Source organism: Tachypleus tridentatus, chromosome 3 (genome assembly GCF_004210375.1).
Source record: "Tachypleus tridentatus isolate NWPU-2018 chromosome 3, ASM421037v1, whole genome shotgun sequence".
Lineage (NCBI taxonomy): Eukaryota > Metazoa > Arthropoda > Merostomata > Xiphosura > Limulidae > Tachypleus > Tachypleus tridentatus.
Window position 1 is genome coordinate 84,135,816 of NC_134827.1, and position 25,375 is coordinate 84,161,190.

The following is a 25,375-nucleotide window of genomic DNA, read 5'->3' on the forward strand; positions in this document are numbered from 1 at the left end:
GCAAGCTGTTTAAGAATATACCCAAAGATATATATGTCACTGCATCTGTTTACATTGCAATAATCCGTGTTGTATTATCTTAGAAAAAAAATTATTACTTTCTCATAAGATTGCTTTGTCGATGCTCATATTTTGTTACATTATGCAATGACATTGATGGAAGTCGGTCATTAATTCTGTGGTGATACAGTTTTTGCTTTCAAGAGGGACATTTTGACATTTCGTTCGCTGTATTCACTTGCAAGTACACGTGTTTATTCTTTGTTGTAGTGGTCAGGTAGCATTTAACTGAACGCATATACACGTATGTAGCTTACAATTTGTTCTCCATAAATGGACACACAAAACATAAGAAACTAGATTAGTAACAACTACTAACTTAAATTAGCTCCATGTGGACAGAACTTGTCAGTTATAATAGTTAGAATGGGAATTTTTAGCTTCAGAAATTGTGTACAATGCTTATCAAATATAGTGGAGTCAATATAGGGAGTTATGACTTTAAAATAATGTAGACACTATTTCCAGTGTTATCTGTTTACATGTCTTGAATTCCTAGTTGTATGTTTGGAAATATTAATAATATTTGCATTTTGATTCAACTTGCTTCTGTACTTCTTTGACGATCCCTACTCTTCTTGTTAAATTAACAATTCTTACTAAACTGATATATATTGATTGTAATTATATTACAGCTAGAATTGCTTATGATAGCTTAAACATTATGTGAAATATGTCATGTTTGTTGTTGAATTTTGCGCAACGCTACACCAATGCTATATGCGCTAGCCGTCGCTAATTTAGAAGTGTCAGATTAAAGGGAAGACAGCTAATAATCACCACCCACCGCCAATTCTTGGGCTATTCTTTTACCGACGAATAGTGTGATTGATCGTCACATTATATTGTCCCACACGGCTGAAAGGGAGAGCATGGTTTAATATGACAGAGATTCGAACCTGCAACCCTCATATTGCAAGTCGAGTGCCCAAACCACCTGTTCATAAATATGTCATGATAAATTATTACAATAAAATATAATTAATTTGGTCAATTAGCGGAACTGGTCAGAAACTATCATGTAGTGAAGTCTGGGGAGAAGTAAAACTTATCTTGCTAACCACACGATGATGGAGGTCTTACTTTTAAACAACCATGTCTCCTCGTATGATACTAAAATTATATCAGATTTAACGACAAATTGGATTTAACAAATAACTTTAATATACTTTAAAGCATTGCCATGCGTTTGATCCTACAATTTATATTCGCGTCAAAATTTTTTTATTGTTCGATGAAAATACAAACACGGTAAAATATTTATAAAGGCATTCTTTTCATAGCTTCAAACTGATTGACTGCACATCACTAACGCCCCCCGCTAGTACAGTGGTATGTCTACGGATTTACAACGCTAAAATCATGGGTTCGCTTCCCCTCGGTGGGCTCGGCAGATAGTCCGATGTGGCTTTACTATAAGAAAAACACTCGTACGTCACTAAAGACAAAATTCATGTATAAAAACTCAAAACCTAACCAGTTCAGCAATGCGTTTATTTTTACTAATACATTTCACCCTGGTGGATACGCAACTTCAATGGTCTAGAATAAACCAAGTTTAGAACATTGCCAAAAACTCAAGTGAAAGTGAACATCATCTGGTGTACAGTAATGGAAAGACACAAGCATTACAAACACAGGAAAAAACAACCACGAGTACGTGCAACTGGATGGCAACTTTCTTAATGTTCTAAATCATATAATATAAAAAAAAAGCGAATAAATTATACAAAGTACTAATGTTTGGTAAGACTTGTGCTTTATACAGATTATAAACATCTTGTTTTCACGCTTCCTTACAGTTTACCAAAGTAATATTATAGAATATTGTTCCAAATGTCCTGTATTAAACCCTCCCCAAGTTCCAATGAAGTTATTTTACGACTTCCTAATCTAGGATCTTATAGAAAACAAAAATCTCAAGAATGTTTATACCGGGACTTTGTGCATGCCAATCTATATCTAATATTGTTCAGTTGGCTTCTTGTCTCGTTAATATATCGTTTCACCACATTTGATATGTATTTAAATCTTCATCTTGGTGGATGAAGAACTCCCATCTGTTAGTTCGTGTTCCTGAAGGAAGGGTACAGTGGAAAAAATGTGCCTGTAATTCCCACCAGTTATGGTGCCGTCAATTTTTGTACTAAGTCACTAACACTTGGGGCAATACAGACATGTACTAATTCCTCACATGTTGTGCATTTACAATGATTCCATTCTCCTCTCCGCCGTCGAAATGTTAATTGTTGCAAAACGATTCCAACTTGGCTTATATGTACATAGCACATGCAAAAGTTTCAAATCCCTTTTTTGATGTATATCACATAGCTCCTGCTGAAACATGTCTTGCCTCACATTTTTCACCTGCAGTATCCTTGATAAGCGAAAACTTTGATTTTCCACAATTTTCCTATAGTATTTCAGTTCCAGGATCCATAACTGATGTTGGCACTACTACTACTAGGAATACTATGACAAGATTTTGTGAAGAATGGTAAGGTTAGTATTATAATATCAACACATTGACAGACTTTCTCACATTATCAACTGAATTTGGGCGTTTCAGCACACCACACACCAGAATCATAAACGTTTATTGGAGTTGAATTAGAAGACTTAGCCAATATGTGGTCTAATGGAATTGCTATGATTCTCATCTCGTCAGTCATCTTTCGCATAAAAACAGCTACTGACTGTGCAGCATGGCTGAAACTTGTGAACCTGAGTTAACCTTAATATTTGTTTACTATCTTTTTAATTCACCATGGTTTTTTCCACAACTATAGCCTTCACTTACTAGATGAGAGGATACATCCAAATTGCGTTGGGATGTGGTTTTCAAGAAGCTCATTATTGTTCTAAACACTATTCAGAGCGAGTGTTTTTCAGATTCCGTATGCAACATCGAAGACTTCTTTTATTTTTTCGAGAATGTTCTGGTTGTATTGGCCATATGTTGTTTAATAATTTCATTGTATGGATATTTGAGTTACTAAAAGCCTCCAACAATACGTTTAACCAAGAATGTGGAACAGTCAGGAATTTGTTAAGAACCAGTCAGTTTCTCTTTTGTTTCTTATTAAGCACAAAGATACATATAAGGCTATCTGTGCTATACCCTCCACAGGTATCAAAATCCGACACTTAGCATTGTAAGCTCTCAGACTAGCCACAAAAACACCATGGACTAACATTTAAAGGACCCCCGTAATAAAAAGCCCATACATTTTGTTACTAAATAAATTATCTTGTTTCTATTATTTATGAAAAAAGGTACTAAGGCTATGTGCCACAGTCCCTAATTTTGAATTGTTTAGCTTAGGATTCTTCTACAGTAGGTATCTGTAGCTTTTGGGCGATAAATTTAAAGATAAACGCACAGCACAAACTCCACTTGTTTTTAAAATAATATATATATTCAGAAGTAGTTAAACGTATGAACAAATTATTTACACTACAGATTATCAAAAGTATATCATAGACACTATATAGTTTTCTTGTTGCTGTCAAAAATATGCTTAAGCCTATTCAACTGATTTATAATTGCAGTCTACAAGCCAAACTATTTTTCTCTATTACTGTCGTCAAACTATCCAAAGATAGTTCACTTTCGTTTCGTTTTCTACACTTCTGAAATAGTTTTCTCCTTTTTTATATTTAGGCCCACTTCCAATAAACGTCAACCTTTTGTCAAAGTCTACACAGTTAGGTTCAATTACTTTAGAACTCGCTTTGATCAAATAAACTATTATTCTTATCTATTTTAACACCATTAGTCTCATTCTAATATATATCAACCGTTAGGCCTTCCTTCTCTGTCCGAACGTCTCTTTTACGTAACTTTGCTTCTCATCCGCTATGTCTTTGTCTGTTCGTTGTTTCTCGCTTATCTCATACTATTTAGACGTTTATTACTAAATCGTCTAATCGCTGTATATCCTCGACATCAATAAATTTCACGCGTTGTTCTATAATCTAAAAATGAACGAGTTATGAACACAATGTACGACTCTTACCAAGTTACGTAACTTACAAAATACATTAATCAATAATATCTACACTAAACAGTCTTTTATATCATGGCAGTGCTGCGCCAGGTTTAAATCCCGCGACTCACAGATTGCAAGTCAAGTGACTTAACCCCCAAGCCATGCAAGCCATAAAAACAATGAGAAATGAATGTTCCATACAATGTGGGATGCATGTTATAATATAAAAGACATGTTTAACAACGACAGATGCGATTACACTATGTAACACAAATTTTGTTCCTGGATAGTATGTGTTATTTCTTAATTGCTCATGTTGTAAAAGCACAGGAAATGACCATTATTCTCTTCAAACTTTGGTTTTGTGACCTGGATAATGAAATTTAGAAATTAACCTATTTTCTATGTAAAATGGGGCAAATTTGCATATTTTCATTTACATAAGGTCTGAATAAAACAATATATGAATAAAGATTTACATGTATCTATAGTAAAGTTGTACAAAAATGAACAAAAATGTTTAGAAGTGAGTAGTTTTTTTTCAGATTTACGACTGTAATGTAAATCACTTTCACGTATCAGCCTCCAAATATAGTCTACTATCATGTTTTCGCCATACCCTCCCAGGTCACAAAAGCAAAGTTTGAAGAGAAAATAGGTCTTTTCCATTTACTTTAGGCATAAGCAATTGGGAAATAACACTTTCTGCCCAGGAACAAAAAAGTAAAAATTTTATTACACAGTATTATTTAATAAACTGCCAAAGTGTGTAGACACCGAGAACTCTCAATTAAAATCAATGCGTTTTCGAACTGGGGCTGTTCAAAATTCAGCCCACATCAAATTACAAGTCAAATGCAGGCTGTTCTAAAAACTTCTGAACCTGAAATATTAATCACCAAGGGAATAACGAGAAGGAATGTAGTCACGTTTAGACTAAATCCGAATTTGTTCTTTTGAAAATAAGAAAGGCACGTACGTTGTGTGAATTACAATATTCATTAAGATTTGTTTCTGTTCAAACTTTAAAATATATGTTATATATAATTGATTAAACCAAGATGTTCATATCTTGCCACAACCTGATAATCACCTCGTGTAATACGTAATAAACAGCCAATTCAAGAAACCCTAAGCTCCAAGCATGGTCATTTCAAGTTATAACTATGAAGCATCAAAACAGTTAAGACTGAACAGATCAAACATGAGAAATCTAAATACGAGCTAGTTTGGAATTATAATAAAACATAACGTAGTGTATTACTTGAAAGCTGGCAAATATCAAATTACAGATATGATTCGATTTATCAGAAGGAACAAAACGATTCCATTTATATGCAACTACTTGAGGAGAAAAAAATCGTTATGGCTTAATCATCCGTTTATACAGAAAAATTAGTGTTTAAATAAGTCGTATATTCACATAAATCATAGTGTTTAATTCCGTGTATATCTATATAAATATAATAGCACTTTATATTATCTATCCATATAATTACTATGCCCCCTGTAGATCAACTTCACGAAATTAGTTTGTTTGTTTTGGAAATTCGCACAAAGCTACTCGAGGCTATCTGTGCTAGCCGTCCCTACTTTAGCAGTGTAAGACTAGAGGGAAGGCAGCTAGTCATCACCACCCACCGCCGACTCTTGGGCTACTCTTTTACCAACGAATAGTGGGATTGACCGTCACATTATAACGCCCCCACGGCTGAAAGGGCGAGCATGTTTGTCGCGATGGGGATGCGAACCCGCGACCCTCAGATTACGAGTCGCACGCCTTAACGCGCTTGGCCATGCCGGGCCCACAAAAATAGTATGGAGATTCATTGGGTCCATGGTGAAACATACAAAATATCAGTTTTGTGGTTTTATGGGCTTTTTTTACCACTTCTTTGTTCCCTGTTGATGAATCTTCACCAGATTTGGCATGAAGGTTTGTTAAGTCCATGCAAAGATATACACACATTTATGGTTGGATATCGTGCGTTTTGCCATTTTATGGCAGATTTATCGTTTTTTTACAATTATAAATAAGGGAAGCAACTCTTCATGTCCTAGGATAACTTTTCATTAATTATGAATTAGCATTATTTCCGTCCAGTGGCCGAGTACTACACCAAGTAGATAAATATGTTTGTTAAATTTCAGCTCTTGTTTCAGTTTTCTTTCCCAAAATGAGTTCTATTGGAAGAAATTTCAAACTTACATTAAATATTAAAACTGTTCAATTCGGAGCTCTGAAAAACATTCAGTATTATTGGGAACATCCTACAGTTATGAGAAAATACATCTGCTTCTGAAGATTATGGGGTATATCTAGCATGCAATCAATGTCTCAAGCCTTTTGTATTATAATGCATGGCATTAATATTTTCAACCTAATAATCACCTCGTGTAATCCATGAGTTAATCAGCCAATTCAAGAAACCCTAGGCTCCAAGAATGGCCATTCCAAGTTATAACTATGACCAGAGAGAGGGTAACCAACCGGTTACTGCTACTCTTAACGAATAGCGACGCTGACTGTTACAGCTAAAACGCTCACAACAATAAAACTGCAGGGCTGTTCAGTGGCATATCGTGGTTCAAATAATGGACCTTTAGATATGTAATCGGCATGCTAACCACTAAACTACAAACTTTAATGTCAAGAACAAAAGTTTGTTTTATTGTAAAACAATTTTTCAAGGAAAAGGTTATTGTAGTTTTCTTAACCTTTTCCAGACAGAGACATCTGTGTTAATCACACTTCGTGAATGATTTAATAACAAATATCGTTTTATGTCTATAAATTGGTTAATATTTGTTCTTGTCTATGATATATATATACGAGGTATGTTCAAAAAATACGCGGACTGTTTTAATTGCGCAAGTCCAGTTGGTTCCAGGAGAATCCGCTTGGTGTCGCTAGGTTCGCACAGATCAGCTGATTACGACGCCATTTTCCGATTACAGATATCTTCATTTGTGTATTAGCTACGCGGTTTTAAGTGAAGTGCGATTTTTTCGTTTGGCGGATTTCAAAATGAATGACCTGAAGGAGCAACGACTTGCTGTGAAATTTTGTGTTAAACTTGGAAAATCTGCGACTGAAACTTTTGCTATGCTTAACACGGCTTACGGTGATGTTGCTATGAAGCGTACGGCATGTTTCAAGTGGCATGAACGTTTTAAGGATGGTTGACAGTCCATTGAAGATGATGAGCGTCCTAGACGTCCTTCAACGTCAACGGACGACCCACACGTCGACAAAATCAACACCCTGGTGCGGGCAAATCGACGTCTGACTGTCAGGGAGCTTGCTGAAGAGTGTGGGATATCAGTTGAATCTTGTTACGAGATTTTGACCGAAAAATTGAAGATGCACCGCGTTGCTGCGAAATTTGTGCCTCAGAACTCGTGAGTTTTTGGCCAAACACTCCATCACTGTTCTTCCCCACCCCCCTACTCACCTGACCTTGCTCCTTGCGATTTTTTCTTGTTCCCCAAACTCAAAAGACCCTTGAAAGGAAAAAGATTTGAGACGATTCCCGAGATTAAGGCAAATGCGACGAAGGAGCTGGAGGACATTACAAAAGAAGCGTACCAGAACTGTTTCAACAAGTGGAAACACCGTTGGGATAAGTGTGTGCGTTGGGGAGGAGAGTACTTTGAAGGGGTCCCAGACCTGTAACTTCTAAATAAAGTACATTTTGTTTTATGACGTCAGTCCGCGTATTTTTTAAACAGCCCTCGTACATATATATATTTGGTTTGTTTCGAATACTTCCACAACGCTGCAAATAAGCTGTCTGCTCTAGTGGTCCCTAATTTTAAGCTGACAGACGACGGGTTGGGCAACTAGTCAATTAAACCCATTGCAAACTCTTGGTCCACTCTAACTGAATAATACTATATGACCATTTTGCTTGTAATGCACCCACAGCTACAAAGTGCAGGGTATCATTTTATTTTTTTATGGTAACGAGACTGGGACAAAGGAACTTCAGATAAACAACCGGAACCTTTCTATTTTGTTTATTTATAATAATTTTTGTCCCCAAATTCTGAAAAACAGAAACTCAAACGTTGTTAATTTCTAGAACAACTTATCTTTTCCCCAAAAAATCACTTGATAAATTTGATTTCATGACTAAAATCGTGCCTTCAAAAAATTTAAGTTCCTCAGTAACAACCTCAAAGATGTTCAAGTAATATATACATATACATAGCGTTTGTCTGGGGTATCTGTTGTCTCCACCGCAGGGAATCAAGCCTTGGGATTTCAGAATTATAAGTCCGTAAACTTACCCTTGTCTTTCGGGGGAACAATACATGCGGCAATGACTACTTTCAAAGAAAGAGAGAGGATTGTTTATTTGTTTCTTTTGAATTTCGCGCAAAGCTTTAAACTCCAAAGTTTATTATAAAACAGTTACCAAATAAAATTAATAACACCGGTACAAGACCTGACCGAAGCTAGTTTGTTGTTTGAATTTCTCACAAAGATACACAAGGAATATCTATGCTACCCGTCCTAATTGCAGTGTAAGACAACAGGGAAGACAGCTAGTCACCATTTCCCACCGCCAACTCTTGGGCTACTCTTTAACCAACAAATAGTGAGAATGACCGCCATATTATAATGCACCCACAACTAAAAGGGCGAGCATGTTTGATGTGACAAGGGTTCGAACCCGCGACCCTCAGATTACGAGTCGAGCGCCCCCTAACCACCTGGACATAGATATTTAATCTCAATTTTAACAATATTGAGAGAGTATAGGAATATAACTAAACAAAACTGAAGAAAAGACTTTTCAAGATCTTCTATAAATGTCATGCTACAAAAATTCATATTCGAACTAATAGCTAGTGTCACCCCCCTTTGGCTGAAATAACTGCAGTGAGACGCTTCTTGTAGCTATCTACCAGTCTCTGACATCGGTCTAAAGAAAGTTTGCCCCACTTCTCAATGCAGAAATCTTTCAGCTGTGAGATGTTTGAGGGGTTCCTTGCATGTACAGCCCGTTTCAAGTCACCCCACAGCATCTCAATGGGATTAAGATCTGTGCTTTGACTCGGCCATTCCAGGACTCTCCATTTCTTAGTTTTCAGCCAGTCCTTGGTGGATTTACTGGTATGTTTCGGGTCATTGTCGTGTTGCAGGGTCCAGTTCCGCTTCAGCTTTAATTTTCTTACAAATGGACTCACACGTTCCTCAGGCACCCTCTGATACACAATAGAATTCATGGTGGATTCTATGATTGTGAGCTGTCCAGGTCCTGCTGCAGAAAAGCAGTCCCAAACCATGACACTTCTACCGCCATGCTTCACAGTTGGTATGAGGTTCTTTTCTTGAAATGCTGTATTTGGTGTACGCCAAACATGTCCTCTCTTCTAGTGTCCAAATAATTCAATTTTGGACTCATCTGTCTAAAGAAAATTATTCCATAAGTCCTGGTCTTTGTCTACATTCTCTCTGGCAAACTTCTGTCTGGCCTTGATGTTTCTCTAAGAGAGCAAAGGTTTCCTCCTTGCACACCTCCCATGCAAGTTAAACTTGTGCAGTCTCTTTCTGATTGTAGAGGCATGCACTTTCACATCAACAGTAGCCAGAGCCTGCTGTTGGCCCCGTGATGATATGTTAGGATGTTTGGAGACCTCTTTTAGCATCTTGTGGTCTGCTCTCGGGGTGAACTTACTTGGACGACCAGACCTGGGCATGTTGGCAGTTCTTTTGGAAGCTCTCCACTTGTTGACTATTTTCCGGACAGTGGAATGGTTGATTTCAAAATCTTTTGGGATATTTTTAAATCCCTTACCAGACTCATAAGCTGCTACAATTTTCTTTCTGAAGGCCTCAGACAGATCGTTTGCTCTCACCATGGTGCTCACTCTCACTTCAACAGTCAGGAGCACACCAAACTAAATGTCTGAGGTTTAAATAGGGTAAGCCTCATTCCAAATGCTGAGTAACGATCTTCTAATCATGTGCACCTGGTGTGATACACCTGTGTGTGAGATGAGCCATTTTAAGTGGGAATTCTTTTTTCTCAATTAGAATATGCATTTTTATAGTATTGTTTTATAATATTGTCAGTATTGTTAAAATTGAGGTTAATTATCTATATATCCAAAAATGAAACAAAAATACAGAGGTTTTCATAGGGTGCCCTAACTTTTTCAAATGACTGTATAACTGTACTAAATTAGGCCTAAATTTTCCTTCATCAACTCTTTGTTATTACGCCACGTTTTGCAATACCAGATATTACAAACTCCTCTACACTTTATATATCCAACATCCTTGTTTACACCCACGGTGTTTTATGGCGTTCAGGATATTTTTCAAGTTTATCACCTACCTGAAGACGTACGTATGCCGTCCAATCCTTGCATGTATATCCTTGTTCGGTTATTATATCATATAATACGTCTTTCTGATGAAACTAGCAATTTCGACACAAAAAAAAAATGATCATACGAATATGGACAAGTCCAGCAGTGATTTACTTCCCCTCAAAAATGCGTGTAAAAAAAATTCTAAAGGCCTGACATGAGGCCAGTGTTTAAGGCGCTCGACTCGCCTCACCATCTGCAGGTCGCGAGTTCGAATCCCTCTCACCCAATACGGTTTTCAGTGGTAAGCACGTTGTAAAGTGACAATCAGTCCCACTATTCGTTGGTAAATGAATAGCCCAGCAGTTCGCGGTAGGTGGTGTTGACTTGTTACCTTCCCACTTTTAAATTAGTGACGTTCAGTGCCGGTAGCTCACGAGTAGATTTTCGCGAAATTCGTGAACAAACAAACATAAAACTTGGCCACAATATCACTGAGATATTCTAGTCACTAGTGAAATTTAATATTCAGATTCTCTGCTTTCGCAACGGAACACCTTTACATCATCTGTTTTTGTTGTTGTTTTTATGGTCTGATTTTTCTTCTCTCTACGAACTGTCAACTCAATACTTTAATGTTTAGACTACATTATATATAACTTAATACACTGACCAACAGTATTATATTTTATTTGCATTAGAGTGAGTTATTTCCAGTTCAGACTTGGGTGAAGCTAGAGGAATAAACTTTGCATGATGCTAGGCACAACTTCTGTAAGGATATCACATTTTCAGTTTCTTGAAGAAACGAAAAACCGTAAGGTACACTGAAAAAATAATATCGATAATTAACATCATAAACACGGTTCATCGCTGATTAACATTTGTAATTAGGTTGTCGAATCTAGGTTGGTTTGTTCGGAATTTCGCGCAAAGCTACACGAGAGATACTTGCGCTAGCCATTCCTGGTCAACGCCACCCGCCGGTGATTTTGGGGCTTCTCTTTTTACCAACGAATAGAAGAACTAATCATAATATTGTAACGCCCACACAGCTAAAAGGGGCGAATATGTTCGATGATGGGGATTCGAAACCGCAATCCTCAGACTTCTTTGTAATCGAGCGTCTTAAGTACGAGACCCTGAAGTTAAGAATTAATTTGAATTTTTAAAATAGTTTCATCCGAAAGCATTTGACTCTTCCTATGACAAAGTATATATGTCAGATGACGAAAATCATCACAGTGACCCAATTCGATGAACCTTGCATTATCCTTGAAAAAGATAACGCATGTTATTTTGATATATATTTATGTATAAAATGTACAGAGGCGTTGGTTCAAAGTCCATATTCACTGCGCTCGAACATTTTAAAACGAAAGACGTTCATTTCATTCGTATTCCTTTCAAAGTGAAGCATAAGACGTCAGCATCTACAAAACTTAGTAGAGAGAATCGAGGGAAAGAAAGATAAAATACAAAATACGAAAAGATTATCTGGATTTTTAAATGTAATTCCCTTAGTTACACCAACCACAACTATGTGCAGGGTTGTAGTTTTTGGAGAGTGAATGAAATCCGTCCTCTTTATCAAATATTAGTGCTGACCTGATTACACAAATTAATCATATGTATTAGGTACAGCTACAAGATACTAATTTCGCTTAATGTTATGCCTGGTGAAGAAAATGCTGGATTTGAGTCGTATGCACCTGTTGAAGTTCTAACAACTCTATTTAGACTTGATAACAACATGACACAAACTTGATTGTTTTTGAAATTCGCGCAAAACCACACGAGGGCTATATGCGTTAGCCATCCCTAATTTAGCAATGTAATACCAGGGGGAAAACAGCTAATCATCACCACCCACCGCCAACTGTTGGTCTACTCTTTTACCAACGATTAGTCGGATTGACCGTTACATTATAACGCCCCCACGGCTGAAAGGGCAAGCATGTTTGGTACGACGGGTATTCGAACCCGTGACTCTCGAGCCACACAAATTTGAATTTAAACAAATAATTTATAGTCTAGGTGATATTTAGATGTAATCTAACCTGCTCCCTACCAGAGTTTATTCTTGCGATAGCTCAGTAGGTAGGGTCGGGCGTAGCCTTAAATTAATGTGGCCGAACTGTGAATCCGTTTAATCGATAATCGATCTGTTACTGCAAAATTATGCTTTGCACTATGAGACAATGAACTTGCTATGATATTACCCACCCACCCAAGTGACGCAGATATAAGTCTGCAGACTCATAACCCTAAAAATTGGGTTTTGATACCTCTGGTGAGAAGAGGACAAGAGCCTATTGTGTAGATTTTCGTATAACAAGAACCAAATTAAATCAGAAGACCAGGCGCGGACCTACAAAAGCTTGTACTCGAAAACAACTACCAGAAGGTATCGCTGGCTGTGCTTTTTAGTGTCAGAACTCCCTATATATTTTGACTCTTGGCAAGCCTAATTATTTAAAAGGAATTTTACAACAAATTACATATTTCATATTTAAATACCAGCTGGTTATGTTATATGTAGAATGCGACCTTGTACTTTACATACTTAATTTATCCACAGTTATCAAAAATTATTGTTGGTAAGCTCAAGTTAAGTCTTATGAAAATCCAGCGAAGACTGTTTTGGTTATATTGATAAACAATTAAAAAAAAAACACCACACACGTTGTTGTTTTTGTCTGTTGTTGTTTTTTTCACAAACTACGCAATGACTTGCGCTCTGTACCCTAACAGGATTTCAGTGCAAGTTTTAACAATTTGAAATAAAAATGCGTTTATGGTAGAGGATACGTCGAACACAAGTAATTTTAATAAGTTCGTAGTTTGATAGGCTAAAAAGCTCCCCCAGCCAGTAATGTAATTGAGTGAATACTGTTTACACACACGAACCAGATGAAATGCGATCTATTTGTGTAAAATAACACTAAACGTACGTCACTAATACCGAGTTCTATCTTAGATCAAGGAGTAAAAATATTGAGTTTCATAAACTGAGTGCTGGTTACTAACATTCATAATCAGTATACTATTACCGACGTAAGTACAAACACAAGCGAACTACAGAAATACAATTCTGATAAATTATACATAAAACAGCAAATTCTGTATATACACATTACTGCAGCGGTTCTTAAGCCTTAATAACCCGACGACCACTTTTAATTTAAACTTTTTTCACGTATCTATCGACTTTTAGAGAAAACGACTCCATGTATATATAAAGCTGTGTTCCAAAAATGTTTCAACTCAAATAAATTTAATTTTACGAAAAATATTTTTATTCTATAAATCATATTTTTAAATATGTTTACGAAATTTCGAATACGACTCGCGAACCCACAGAAATGTCTGAGAATAGAAATGTCGACAATACCAAAGCTTATACAATGATGTGAAATAACAAGTTGTTGTGTTGTTTCTGGATGATTATTTTCTTCTAACCAGTCCTGGCTGCCTACAACATCAAACAACAACAACAACAACAAAAAAAAAACACGACAACAGCAAAGCTTTACGAGCATATAACTTGGGTATTAACATTTCAACAAAAACGTGGCACAGGTTTATTGTACTGTAAATTTTAAACACTACAAATTAAATTCTCTATTCTTGTTTAAGTGATGAAACTTGTGTTATCAAATTAGCGCACGGTAGCTCGTTATTAGATCATCAATCGTAAGTTTCACTCATCGTCTGCGCAAATTACTCATTAAGCCTAAAAAGTAAAAGTTAATGACCGAGCGAAAAATACATGAAGCTGCCTGAAAGGATTCCCGATACAAACCAGAAAACGACAGCGGAGCCTACGATGTAGGACATGTCGGTCGAATTGTTGCACCTCGACCGCTTTGTCGTGGAGTCAGGCGGTGTATTCTAAGCCTAACTTACCTAGAACCGCTTGAAGTACTAGATCTTCTTCGGTGATATTCATCTCAGACAGACATTCGTCGTCGACTCATACTAAAGTATTGAAAATAACCTTAAAAGGTTTTCGGTCAGCCTGTAAAATGTTCACGGTAACAGACTTTGTTTGCTTGTTTTTGGTTTTGAAACAAATGATACGAAACGCAACAATAGGTACGCACTCCCAAAAGCACTACCACTTTTCGTAACCCGCAGCCACATGACGAAACGGTCAGTGTTTAACTCACGTGACTTTGAAACCACCCCGTTGATATCCCATGTGACGAGTGCCAGCGGGCGAGTTACAAAACAGATCCATAGATGTTTCTGTTCACATGCCAGCTATTCGTGTTTTCAATTATGGTGTGTTTTGGAAAGCAGAAGAAAAACGCGGGAATAAGGAGCCTGACTTGTGTGGTCAGATGTCACTTGCGCATGCCTATATATTTGATTTATTCCATAATGTTATATGTGTATCTACATTATGGGCGTTTTTAGTGGTTCTTAGCACACTATAAAGATCATTCTTACTTATTCTACTATGCAGTATGCTATATACGCTATTACATCCACTGTGTGGCTGGAGCGATGAATTTTAATATTATGGTTTGGTTTGTTTTGAATTTCTCGCAAAGCTGCACGAAGGCTATCTGCGCTAGCCGTGCCTAATTTAGCAGTGTAAGACTAGAATGAATGCAGCTAGCCAACACCACTCACTGCCAGCTCTTGGGCTACTCTTTCATCAACATTATAACGTCCCCACGGCTGAAAGGGCGAGCATGTTTAAAATTATAAGGATTCGAACCGGCGATCCTCACATTAGGAGTCAACTAGTGTGGATATTTCTCGTATGGCTTTACGCAAAAGTCAAAACCAACAAAACCCAATCTTTTATTTAATTTCTCTTTATCGATTAAGTTTAAAACTGTTGATTGGAAGACGTCAGTGCATGATCACAAACCACCCAATACCCAATCTTTTGTTTCATTTTTAATAACTTAATAATTCTTGCGTTATTTCAGTGATGTCACTCCCGACTTCATTTTATTAGTGTCATAACCTAAAACTCGTCATGCGCATAAGGTTGAAAAAGTATTTATATTTGCATTGGCAAGTTCGACTTCGTAAAAGTTGTTTTAACTAAAAGTGATGCTCCAGTCACATAGAAATTGGAAGTAGATGTTTTATATATAACTTTGATTGTAAGATTTTCATTCTCTGTATTCTAAGCATAAAAACAATATAAACCGTTCTCACTGCCCAAAAAGTACTGTTACCCTATAAATTATATCAACAACTTTGTGCTGGCGATATCATGGCTGACTTTCCGAAGGTAAACTCTAGGGGTGTTATCTCACTAGTAATCAAGGTTATTACCCTAGTAATAAAAGTTGTTGATTGAAAATATGTTATGGTACAAATGATTTCTGTTACTGTGCATTAGCTTCCCTGTCGCCGTTTCACCCCAGGAAAAGTTCGAAAGTTTTTAATGTTTCACTGAAAAATGCGCACTCACAAGATAAACAGTGGTCATCTTTATCTTTTGTCCAGTTCATCACTAGGAAGAGGCAGGCGCCGATTTCGACAAGACGAATTCTTTTTTCTTTGAGCTGCGGCATTGTGGCTCGTAGAATGGTTTTTGAGTTAGTTTCTCAAGTAAAAACTTTCAACTCATCTCTTGACTGATTTGTAATCTAATTACAACCGCGGCTTTTGAGGATTTCCTCTTGTTTATTATTATCATTATTATTTGGTAAGAAGGAGGAGGGAAAATCCAGACCACTTAAAGATAAGAAAAGCGTTTGCCTTCTTCAACTACAAGTTCTACAACTTATCTTTACCAGCATTCGCAGTAAAATTGTCATAATTCTAATATTTCATTGTAATAGAAACTACTTGTCTGTCGCTAACCGAAAGACTAACAAATTATATTACTTAATAACCACTAATCGCCTGCATTAGCCTTCCTCGCAATTCAATACTGTTCAAATCATTACTTAAACTTTGAAGAAGGTTCCAGTAATTAAGGCACTCGCTCATCACGTGACGTCAAACCTCCAATTGGTGTAACAATATATGTTTTAAGTAATACAAATACTTTCACTTGACCATATTCTTCCAGTAAGTAATTCGAGGTGTTTACTGGGATTGTATGACATTGTTTTTACTGTCAACGACATCAAAATAATTCAGCACCAGTTATCTTTGCTCACATACAATGGTCTCTTTAGTTTGTCACAATAAGTTATCGAGTAACTAGCTCCTTCAAATCATTGTTCTAAAGAGCTCGTGGTAAACAGAATATTAATTTACTTTATTACTACTTCTCTAAAGTGGAAGATGGAAATATTTTGATAATAAACACACGAAGGATATGCCTGTGTTATTTGTGTTATGTCGCCTGGAGGCTTAGCTTTCTCATATCTTGTATTCAAAAGTTAACTTTTAACACTGTTTAGTAACGAGGAAAAACAAGTAGCGCAACATTTATTACAATGATTGAGCACAATATCAATAGATTTATTATAACCCTTTCTTTGAACCACATTTTCTTTATTCATTACACTAACCTAACAAAAAATTCACGCCTGTATTTCACACAGATTTTATCTACATGTCTTACAAATTTTATGATTTCTGTAATTTATTTTAACCTCTAAGTAAAGGTTACTACGAGCTGAAAATATTGAATATTTTCTCTTTTTTTATAGTCTTATTTTAACAAAGCAAAAGTTAACTGCAATCAGACAATATTAGGGATAAAAGGATACCATAAAAGCAAAAGTTAACTGTAATCAGACAATATCAGGAATAAAAATATGCCATAGAAGCAAAAGATAATTGTAATCAGCCAATATTAGGGATCAAAGGATACCATAGAAAGGAGTGTTAACTGTAATCAGCCAATATTAGGGATCAAAGGATACCACAGAAAGATGTGTTAACTCTAACAAACCAATATTACAGATAAAAGATATCATAAAAGGCAAAGCCAAATGTAACAAGCCAATATTAGGGATAGAAGGATATCATAAAAGCAAATGTTAACTGTAATAAGCTTATTTTATGGATAACATGATGCCAGAAAATAAAAAGTTAACAGTAATCACTCACTATTAAAAATAAAAGGACACCATAAAAGCAGAAGTAAACTCTAATCAGCCAATATTAGAGATAAAAGGATGCCATAGAAGCAAAAGATAACTGTAATCAGCCAATATTGGGGATAAAACGATAGAATAGAAGCCAATGTTAACTGTAACAACCCAATATTAGGGAAAAAAGGAAAGCATATAAACGAAAGTTAACCGAAGACAACCAATATTAGGGATAAAAAGATACCATAGAAGCAAAAGTTAACCATAATCAGCAATCATTAGGGATAAAAGAATACTATAAAGCAAAAGTTAAATATAATCAGCCAGTATCAGGAATAAAGGATACCAGAGAAGGGACTTTCAACTGTAATCAGCTAATATTTGGGATAAAAGGATACCATAGAAAGGAGTATTAACTGTAATCAGCGAACATTAGGGACAAAAGGATGCCACAGAAGTAAACTTGAACTGTAATAAGCCAATATTAGGGGTAAAAGGATACTATAGAAATGAATTCTAACTGTAACAAACCAATATTAGGGATAAAAGGATAAAACAAAAGGTAATCTTAACTCTAAAAAGGGGATTTTAGGGATAAAAGGGTACCATAGAAGCAAATGTTAACTGTAATCAGCCAGTATTATGGATAAAACGATACCATAAAAGCCAATGTTAACTCTAACAAGCCAATATTAGGGATAAAAGGATAACATAGTACCAAAAGTTAACTGTAACCAGCCATCGTTAGGGATAAAAGGATACCATACAGTGGAGTGTTAACTGTAACAAACCAATACTAGGAATAAAAAAGATACCACAGAAGGCAATGTTAACGGAAACAAGCCAATATTAGGGATAAAACGATACCATAAACACAAAATTTAACTATAATCAGCCAATATGAGGGATAAAATGATACTACGAAAGTAAATGTTAAATGTAATCCTCTATTAAAAGAAATAAAATGATACCATAAAAGCAAAAGTTAACTGTAATCAGGTAAGATAAGGCATAAAATGATACCATTAGAGCAAAGGTTGGCTGTAATCAGTCAATATTAGTGATAAAAGGATACCAAAGAAGGGAGTGTTAACTGTAATCAGCAAATATTATAGATAAAAGGATACCATAAAAGCCAATTTAACCGTAAAAAGTCAATATTAGGGACCAAACGTTACCATAAAAGAAAAATTTAACTGTAATCAGCCATTCTTAAAGATAAAATGATGCCATAAAAGCAAAGGTTAACTGTAACCAACTAATATTAAGGATAAAAGGATATCATAAAAGCAAACGTTAACTGTAATCAGTCATCATTAAAAATAAAAGAATATCATAAAAGCAAAAGTTAAATGTAATCAGTCAGTATTATGGATAAAACGATACCATAAAAGCCAATGTTAACTCTAACAAGTCAATATTAGGGATAAAAGGATACCATAGAAAGGAGTGTTAACTGTAACAAACCAATATTAAGGATAAAAGGGTACCATAGAAGTAAAAGTTAATTGTAATCAGCCATTATTAGGGATAAAATTATACCATAAAAGCAGACGTTACTGGCAATCAGCCATCATTAGGGATAAAAGGATACCACAGAAGCAAAATTTAACTGCAATCAAGCAATATTAGGGATAGGAGGATAACATAGTACCAAATGTTAACTGTAACCAGTCATCATTAGGGATGAAAGGATACCATAGAGAGGAATGTTAACTGTAACAAACGAATACTAAGAATAAAAAATATATCATTGAAGGCAATGTTAACAGAAACAAGCCAATATTAGGGATAAAATGATGCCATAAATGCAAATTTTAACTATAATCAGCCATTATAAGGGATAAAATGATACCATAATAGCAAATGTTAACTGTAATTAGCCATCATTAATAATGAAAGACTACCATCAAAGCAAAAGTTAACTGTAATTATCCAATATTAGGAAAGGAGTGTTAACTGTAACAAACCAATACTAAGGATAAAATGGTACAACAGAAGTAAATGTTAACTGTAATCAGCCATTATTAGCGATAAAATGATACCATAAATGCAAAAGAGTTAATTGTAATCAACCAAAATTAGGAATAAAAGAATACCATAAAAGCAAACGTTAACTGTAATCAGTCAATATTATGGATAACAGGAAATCATGGAAGCCAATGTTAACTGTAACAAGCCATTATTACAGATAAAAGAGTACTATAGAAGTAAAAGTTAACGAAATCAGCCATCATAAGGGATAAAAGGATACCACAGAAGTAAAATTTAACTGGAACCAGCCATCATTAGAAATAAAAAATAGCATAAAAGCGAAAGTGGACAGAAATAAGCCATTATTAGGGATAAAATAACACCACAAAAGCAAAAGTTAATTGTAATCAGCCAATATTAAGGACAGAATGACAACGTATAAGCAAAAGTTAATTATAATCAGCTAATATTAAGGATAAAAGGATACCATAAAAGCAAGAGCTAACTATAATCAGACATTATTAGGGATAAGAAGATACCATAGAAGCCAATTTTAACTGTAACAAGCCAATATGAGGGATAAAATAATACCATAAAAGCAAATGTTAAATATAATCAGGTAAAATAAGGGATAAAAGGATACCATTAGAGCAAAATTTAATTGTAATAAGCCAATATTACAGATAAAAGGATATCATAAAACCAAAATATAACCATAATCAGCCAATATTAGGGATAAAATGATATCATAAAAGCAAAAGTTAACTGTAATCAGCCATCATTAGGGATAAAAGGATACCTTAGAAGGAAGTGTTAACTGTAGTCAGCTAATATTAGAAATAAATGGACACCATAGAAGCAAACGTTAACTGTAATCAGCCATTATTAGAGATAAAAGGGTATCATAGAAGCCAATGTTAACTGTAACAAGCCATAATTATAGATGAGAGGACACCACAGAAGCAAAAGTTAACTGTAATCAGCCATCATTAGAGATAAAAGGATACCATAGGAAAGAGCGTTAACTGTAATAAGCCAATATTAGAGATAAGAGGAAACCACAGAAGGGAGTGTTAACTGTAACAAACCAATATTAGGGATAAAAGGATACTATAGAAAGAAGTGTTAACAGCAACAGACCGATATTAGGGATAAAAGAATATCACAGAAGGCAATGTTTACTGTAACAATCCAATATTAGGGATAAAAAGATAGCATAGCAGCAAAAGTTAACTGCAATCAGCCAATATTAGGGATAAAAGGGTACCATAAGGGCAAAAGTTAATTGTAACAAGCCAATATTAGGGATAAAAAATACTTCAGAAGCACAAGAAAAACATAAGTTTACAGAATGCATCAGAAAATTACTTTTGTATTTGTGAATGCATAAAAGTACTTATTAAAATATGAAAAACAAAACACGAACTCCGTCATGAAACTCTAGAGTTAATTTTTCTACGTTTGTTTCGATTACTCCACAGCCTGTATAAGAAAAAATATAAAGTTGTGAACCAGCTAATATCCAAAAATACACCACATTCATAATTATTGTTCATAAGTATTTTGATTAATTGTTCAGTTCTGTTCGTTTGTTTCCCCATGCTATCTATATTCTATTTATTCTGTGCATATCATTTCTGGAATATGGATTCTGCAAATGTTTTAAAATAATCTGTTTGATGTCAATGAGCGTGAATATCAAATAATTCCTGCTTTTCAAAGTCTAAACATCGACTGTAATAACTCTGCACGATAAAAAACAAACAAAAACTAACGAATATAACAAAAATATACATTAGCGTCATGAAAAAAATAAAACAAATGGAAAAAATAAACTACTTTAGAAGCTACATCTGACTAGGGGAGTGGGTCAGAGAGTAAAAGGAGAATAGCATTAACAAAGGAGACTGTATTGAAGAACAAAAATGTCTGGAATTTTGCGCCTGATTCTTTCTTCTATATGAATGAAAAAATTGGATAATTTGTGAAAACGATCAAAGCCAGATTAGAACCAGTGGAAATGTTGTACATTAGAAGGATGCTGTAAACATCTTGGATACATAAATGGCAAAACGAACAAATATTACAAACGGCAAGAGTTCAGAGGTATTTTGTAAAAGTAATAAGGAATAGTCAACTTCAGTTTTTAAAACACATTATGAGAAGGGTGGTAAAAAACTCTTGCAATAACAAACAAGATCGAAGAGTAGAAAGAGAAGAAGGTCAGTTACATGAATAACATTAGGAACAGGATGATAATTAAAAATATCAACACAGATATTCTACAGGCTACCAGAGATCAAAGTGGATAGAGGTCCATGACCGTCAAGGTCTCCAGCATGTAAAGCATACAGCAAAGAAACAAGTTCGACAAAAAAAAAAAAGAAGAGAGGTGAAATGATAAACTGTATTTTTTGTTAACTTTGAATGGTGGAAATACGTTCCTGGCATACTATGTACAGTGGCGTTTCCATATGGCGACAGAGAATTAATTTGAAGGCAGAAACGAATTACCAATTTCGTGTCAGTAAGTGTCACAAAGTAGTAGACATTTTAAAATACTATATCTTAGCTATAGGATTCTTTTACGCCACCCCGGTGGACACTCCATTGACTCTAAAACTGTTGATTATCAAAGTATTTCTTATTCCTGAGGAATAGAAAGTCAGACTGTATTATCAGAATTTTGAAAACATTGATTCATTTATTTGATTTACTTGGGTTATGAGAGTTTGATTTTCATTCTCATGCATTGTGTTTTTGTTCGTTCGTTTTGAATTTCGCGCAATGCTACACGAGAACTATCTGTGCTAGCCGTCCCAAATTTAGCAGTATAATAGTAAAGTGAAGGCAGCTAGTCACTACCACCAACCGCCAACACTTGAGCTACGTTTCTTACCAACGAACGACCTAACCACTTGGCATACATACATTGTGTATTCACACACACTTGTTTCATCTAACGGATAGCTTGCGTTTGTTGTTATCTACTTAGAGTCTTAGACCAACAACAAAGCTTTTTTGGTAGATAAATTATATCTTAGTTTATACATAAGTTACAAAAGTCTATGTACTTTATGCGAATATTCAAACTACAGTGTATATTCAAACTACAGTGTAATGGCTTATGTAAAAAATAAAACAGAAATGTTGAGTAAATTCTAGAAAATTGAGCATATATATTTACAAAAAAAACCCATAAAGTAAGGATTTCATTTCGTACAATTTTCTGTTGAACTTGTAGGAATCTCCTAGGATCCCTAAATATAATTTCTCCTCTGTAAAAAAGCGATAATATTGTTACTTTTACTTAACTGAATGGCACTCATGAAATCATTAAACTCACCATGATGAGCAGGTTTTTGAGGTAATGGAATGTACCTCAGGAAGATGAAGGGAAAACCTGCCTCAATTTGTGCTCAATGGTTCTTAAAATAGTTATCAAATTAATAAAAAATCTATTAGTAACACCCTTTATAACAGAACTCTATTTATTAATTCTCCCAAATAGGAAGCGATAGGAGTGACCCCAAAGCTTGCAGTGGGGAATAAGTGGTAGTTTATGTAAGATATTTAAAGCCAGGCTTGATTAATACATAGTGTCGGGCCTCCAGATGAAATGAAGGTGGTGGGTGGGAGGTTAGCCTTCATCTGTTCTCTTACGCTATATATGAAATAACGATCCTGCTCTAAAGTGCCCACGAACACTGATGTGTAGAACTCCCACAGTTAAGGAGTGATAGTATTGAAGTGATGGTGATTATTGAATTATAACTGCCTTAGAATGAAATGCCGCCGTAAATTAAATGTTTGATATCGACAATCTAGGAAATATTGTTATAATTATTTATAAATATTTATTTCATAATATGACAACTGGAATTGTTTCTGCATGTGTGTGTATATATATATATATTCGGTTCCCCTCGGTGGGCTGAGCAGATAGCCCTATGTGGCTTTGCTATAAGAAAAACACACACACACATATATATATATACACACACTTTTTTTTTTTAGAATAAAGTATAACATTTGAAGAAAACATCAAAAACGTCAAACCCCTTCCTTGCCGAAATGGTACATAGGATCAGGTGTCGATCTCAGACTTAATTAGTACAACCAGATAAAAACAACGACACATTTCTTCTGGTAGGGATCATTATGAAGACATGGATCAATCTAGGTTTCAAATTCCATATCAATATAAACTGTGTAAAGAGGTCCCCTGTATAATGAATGTGAAATAATAAAAAGGAATAAAGTTATACATAAAACAGTAAAGTTTACAATGTAAAAGTGGAAAAGTTAAACAAGAAAAAAATCTGAAAAACTAAGCCTCCTTTTATATTCGTGTTGATGGTTGTTCCAATTGCAATGTCAAAGTCGACCACGTGTCCCCCAGAATTAGTACTTTTATATAACTTGGATCTTTTTATGATATTTTTTCTATTTCTGACCGACCCCTTTATTATTCCTGGCTGTTTTTGTATAAGTAAAACATTTTCGTTCACATATTCCTTAAATAGTATTCAAGTATTATGAATTTTGAAACGAAGTAGAGAACCTGCTATAAAAAGCAACGAAACAAAAATTAGAACCACAATTACAAAATAATAAAACTTCATTCCTTATTTTGGTAGCTTCACACATTTATCTGTAGATAAAAGTAAGGGTTAAAGTTTATAAATTTGTGATTGTGATACTTGTTTTATTACTTTTTATAACAGGATCTAGTCTTCATTTCAAAATTTATAATAATTCTCTTGTATATTTAACGTGTTCTCTCTCTCTCTCTTATGGTCATTTGGGCTTTTGTATACCCAGGAGGGTCAATATTCGTCGACCTCTTCCTCCTTCCTTTGTATCGGTTTCAGCATGTCAAGTGTATTTATACATTGTACACGAGGGCCAGAGTAACCCGCACTTACTGAGACCCCTATTAGGGTAATGTCCACGCACTATCTACACTTATACACTTGGTGCAAATATATCAATTCTCTTTATAGTTCCATAACAATTTGCGCTATCATTAAATAGGTATTAACCACAAAACATTCACATAAATCCTTTTCAGTGTTTATTGATTAATCCCTAAACTAATGTCGAGTCTAGTTTACAGGTGGCCTTTTTGTTTCATTTGGATATATATATTTACTGGGGAAAGGTGTTTAGTATTATCCTCATCATGTATACAGTATCTGTCTAGTTCGCTTACTAGTTCATTTTTTCTCCAATTTAAGTCAAAATAAATTATTGTACTATGTAGGAGTCTATCTGCTATTGTTTCTGTGTGTGCATATTTACGCATGAATTCTGAAGATGTAGTTCTGGGTACTTTAAAAGCTGTTGTAAGTAATGTATTTTGTATTGCTTGTAGTTTAGCTTGTACCAGTTTTTTTACTTGCATTTATCCATGCAGGAGCTGCATAGTCAATTACAAGTCTCATGCATTTTTATATGTTTTCAAAGTACTGTCTGCTCTTGTCCATTATTTTTATCAGTTAGACTCCTAGTATAGTTTGTTCTTCGCCAAATTTTTGTTTTAATATTATTTACGTGGTTTATCCATGTTAATTTAAAGTCGAATGCTTGTCCTAAGAATTTTGCAGATGTAGCAGTCTGAAGGAGTTCTCCATTCATATAGATCTCTGGTTCTGTTTTTTTGTGTTTAGTTAACTTTGTAAATACTACTAGTTGTGTATATTTTGATTCTTTATTTTTAACAATATTCATTTATTCTATTTAATTCTGGTTATATATTTGTGGCTGTTGTTGTTGTTAAAACTATTTACTGTTGCTTCTGTTAGTCTAACTAAACTGTCTATATTTTGTCTGAATTTTCTAAAACTGTTTTGTTCTTCTGGTAATTTTGATGTTATCTCCAGGAATGTGGAGAGTCTGTTACTGATTATTCGCTCAAGAATTTTGCCTACACAGCTGGTCAAGCTGATCGGTCGGAAACTATTTGGGTTATTTAGCGCCGTCTGTGGGAATAAACTATCA

General features: G+C 35.0%; 1 protein-coding gene across 2 annotated transcripts in view; it reads right to left on the minus strand.

The window, feature by feature from the left end:
* Positions 1 to 14,538, minus strand: part of LOC143247371 (myelin regulatory factor-like) — a 351,121-nt gene extending 336,583 nt beyond the window's left edge. The window contains exon 1 of one of the 2 annotated variants that reach the window (XM_076495348.1): positions 14,286 to 14,538. In XM_076495348.1, the coding sequence (XP_076351463.1) occupies positions 14,286 to 14,328 (43 nt within the window). In that variant the 5' untranslated portion in view covers positions 14,329 to 14,538. The remainder of the gene's footprint in view (positions 1 to 14,285) is intronic. The other variant, XM_076495341.1, reaches the window with a different exon arrangement.
* Between the last annotated feature and the right edge of the window lie 10,837 nt (positions 14,539 to 25,375).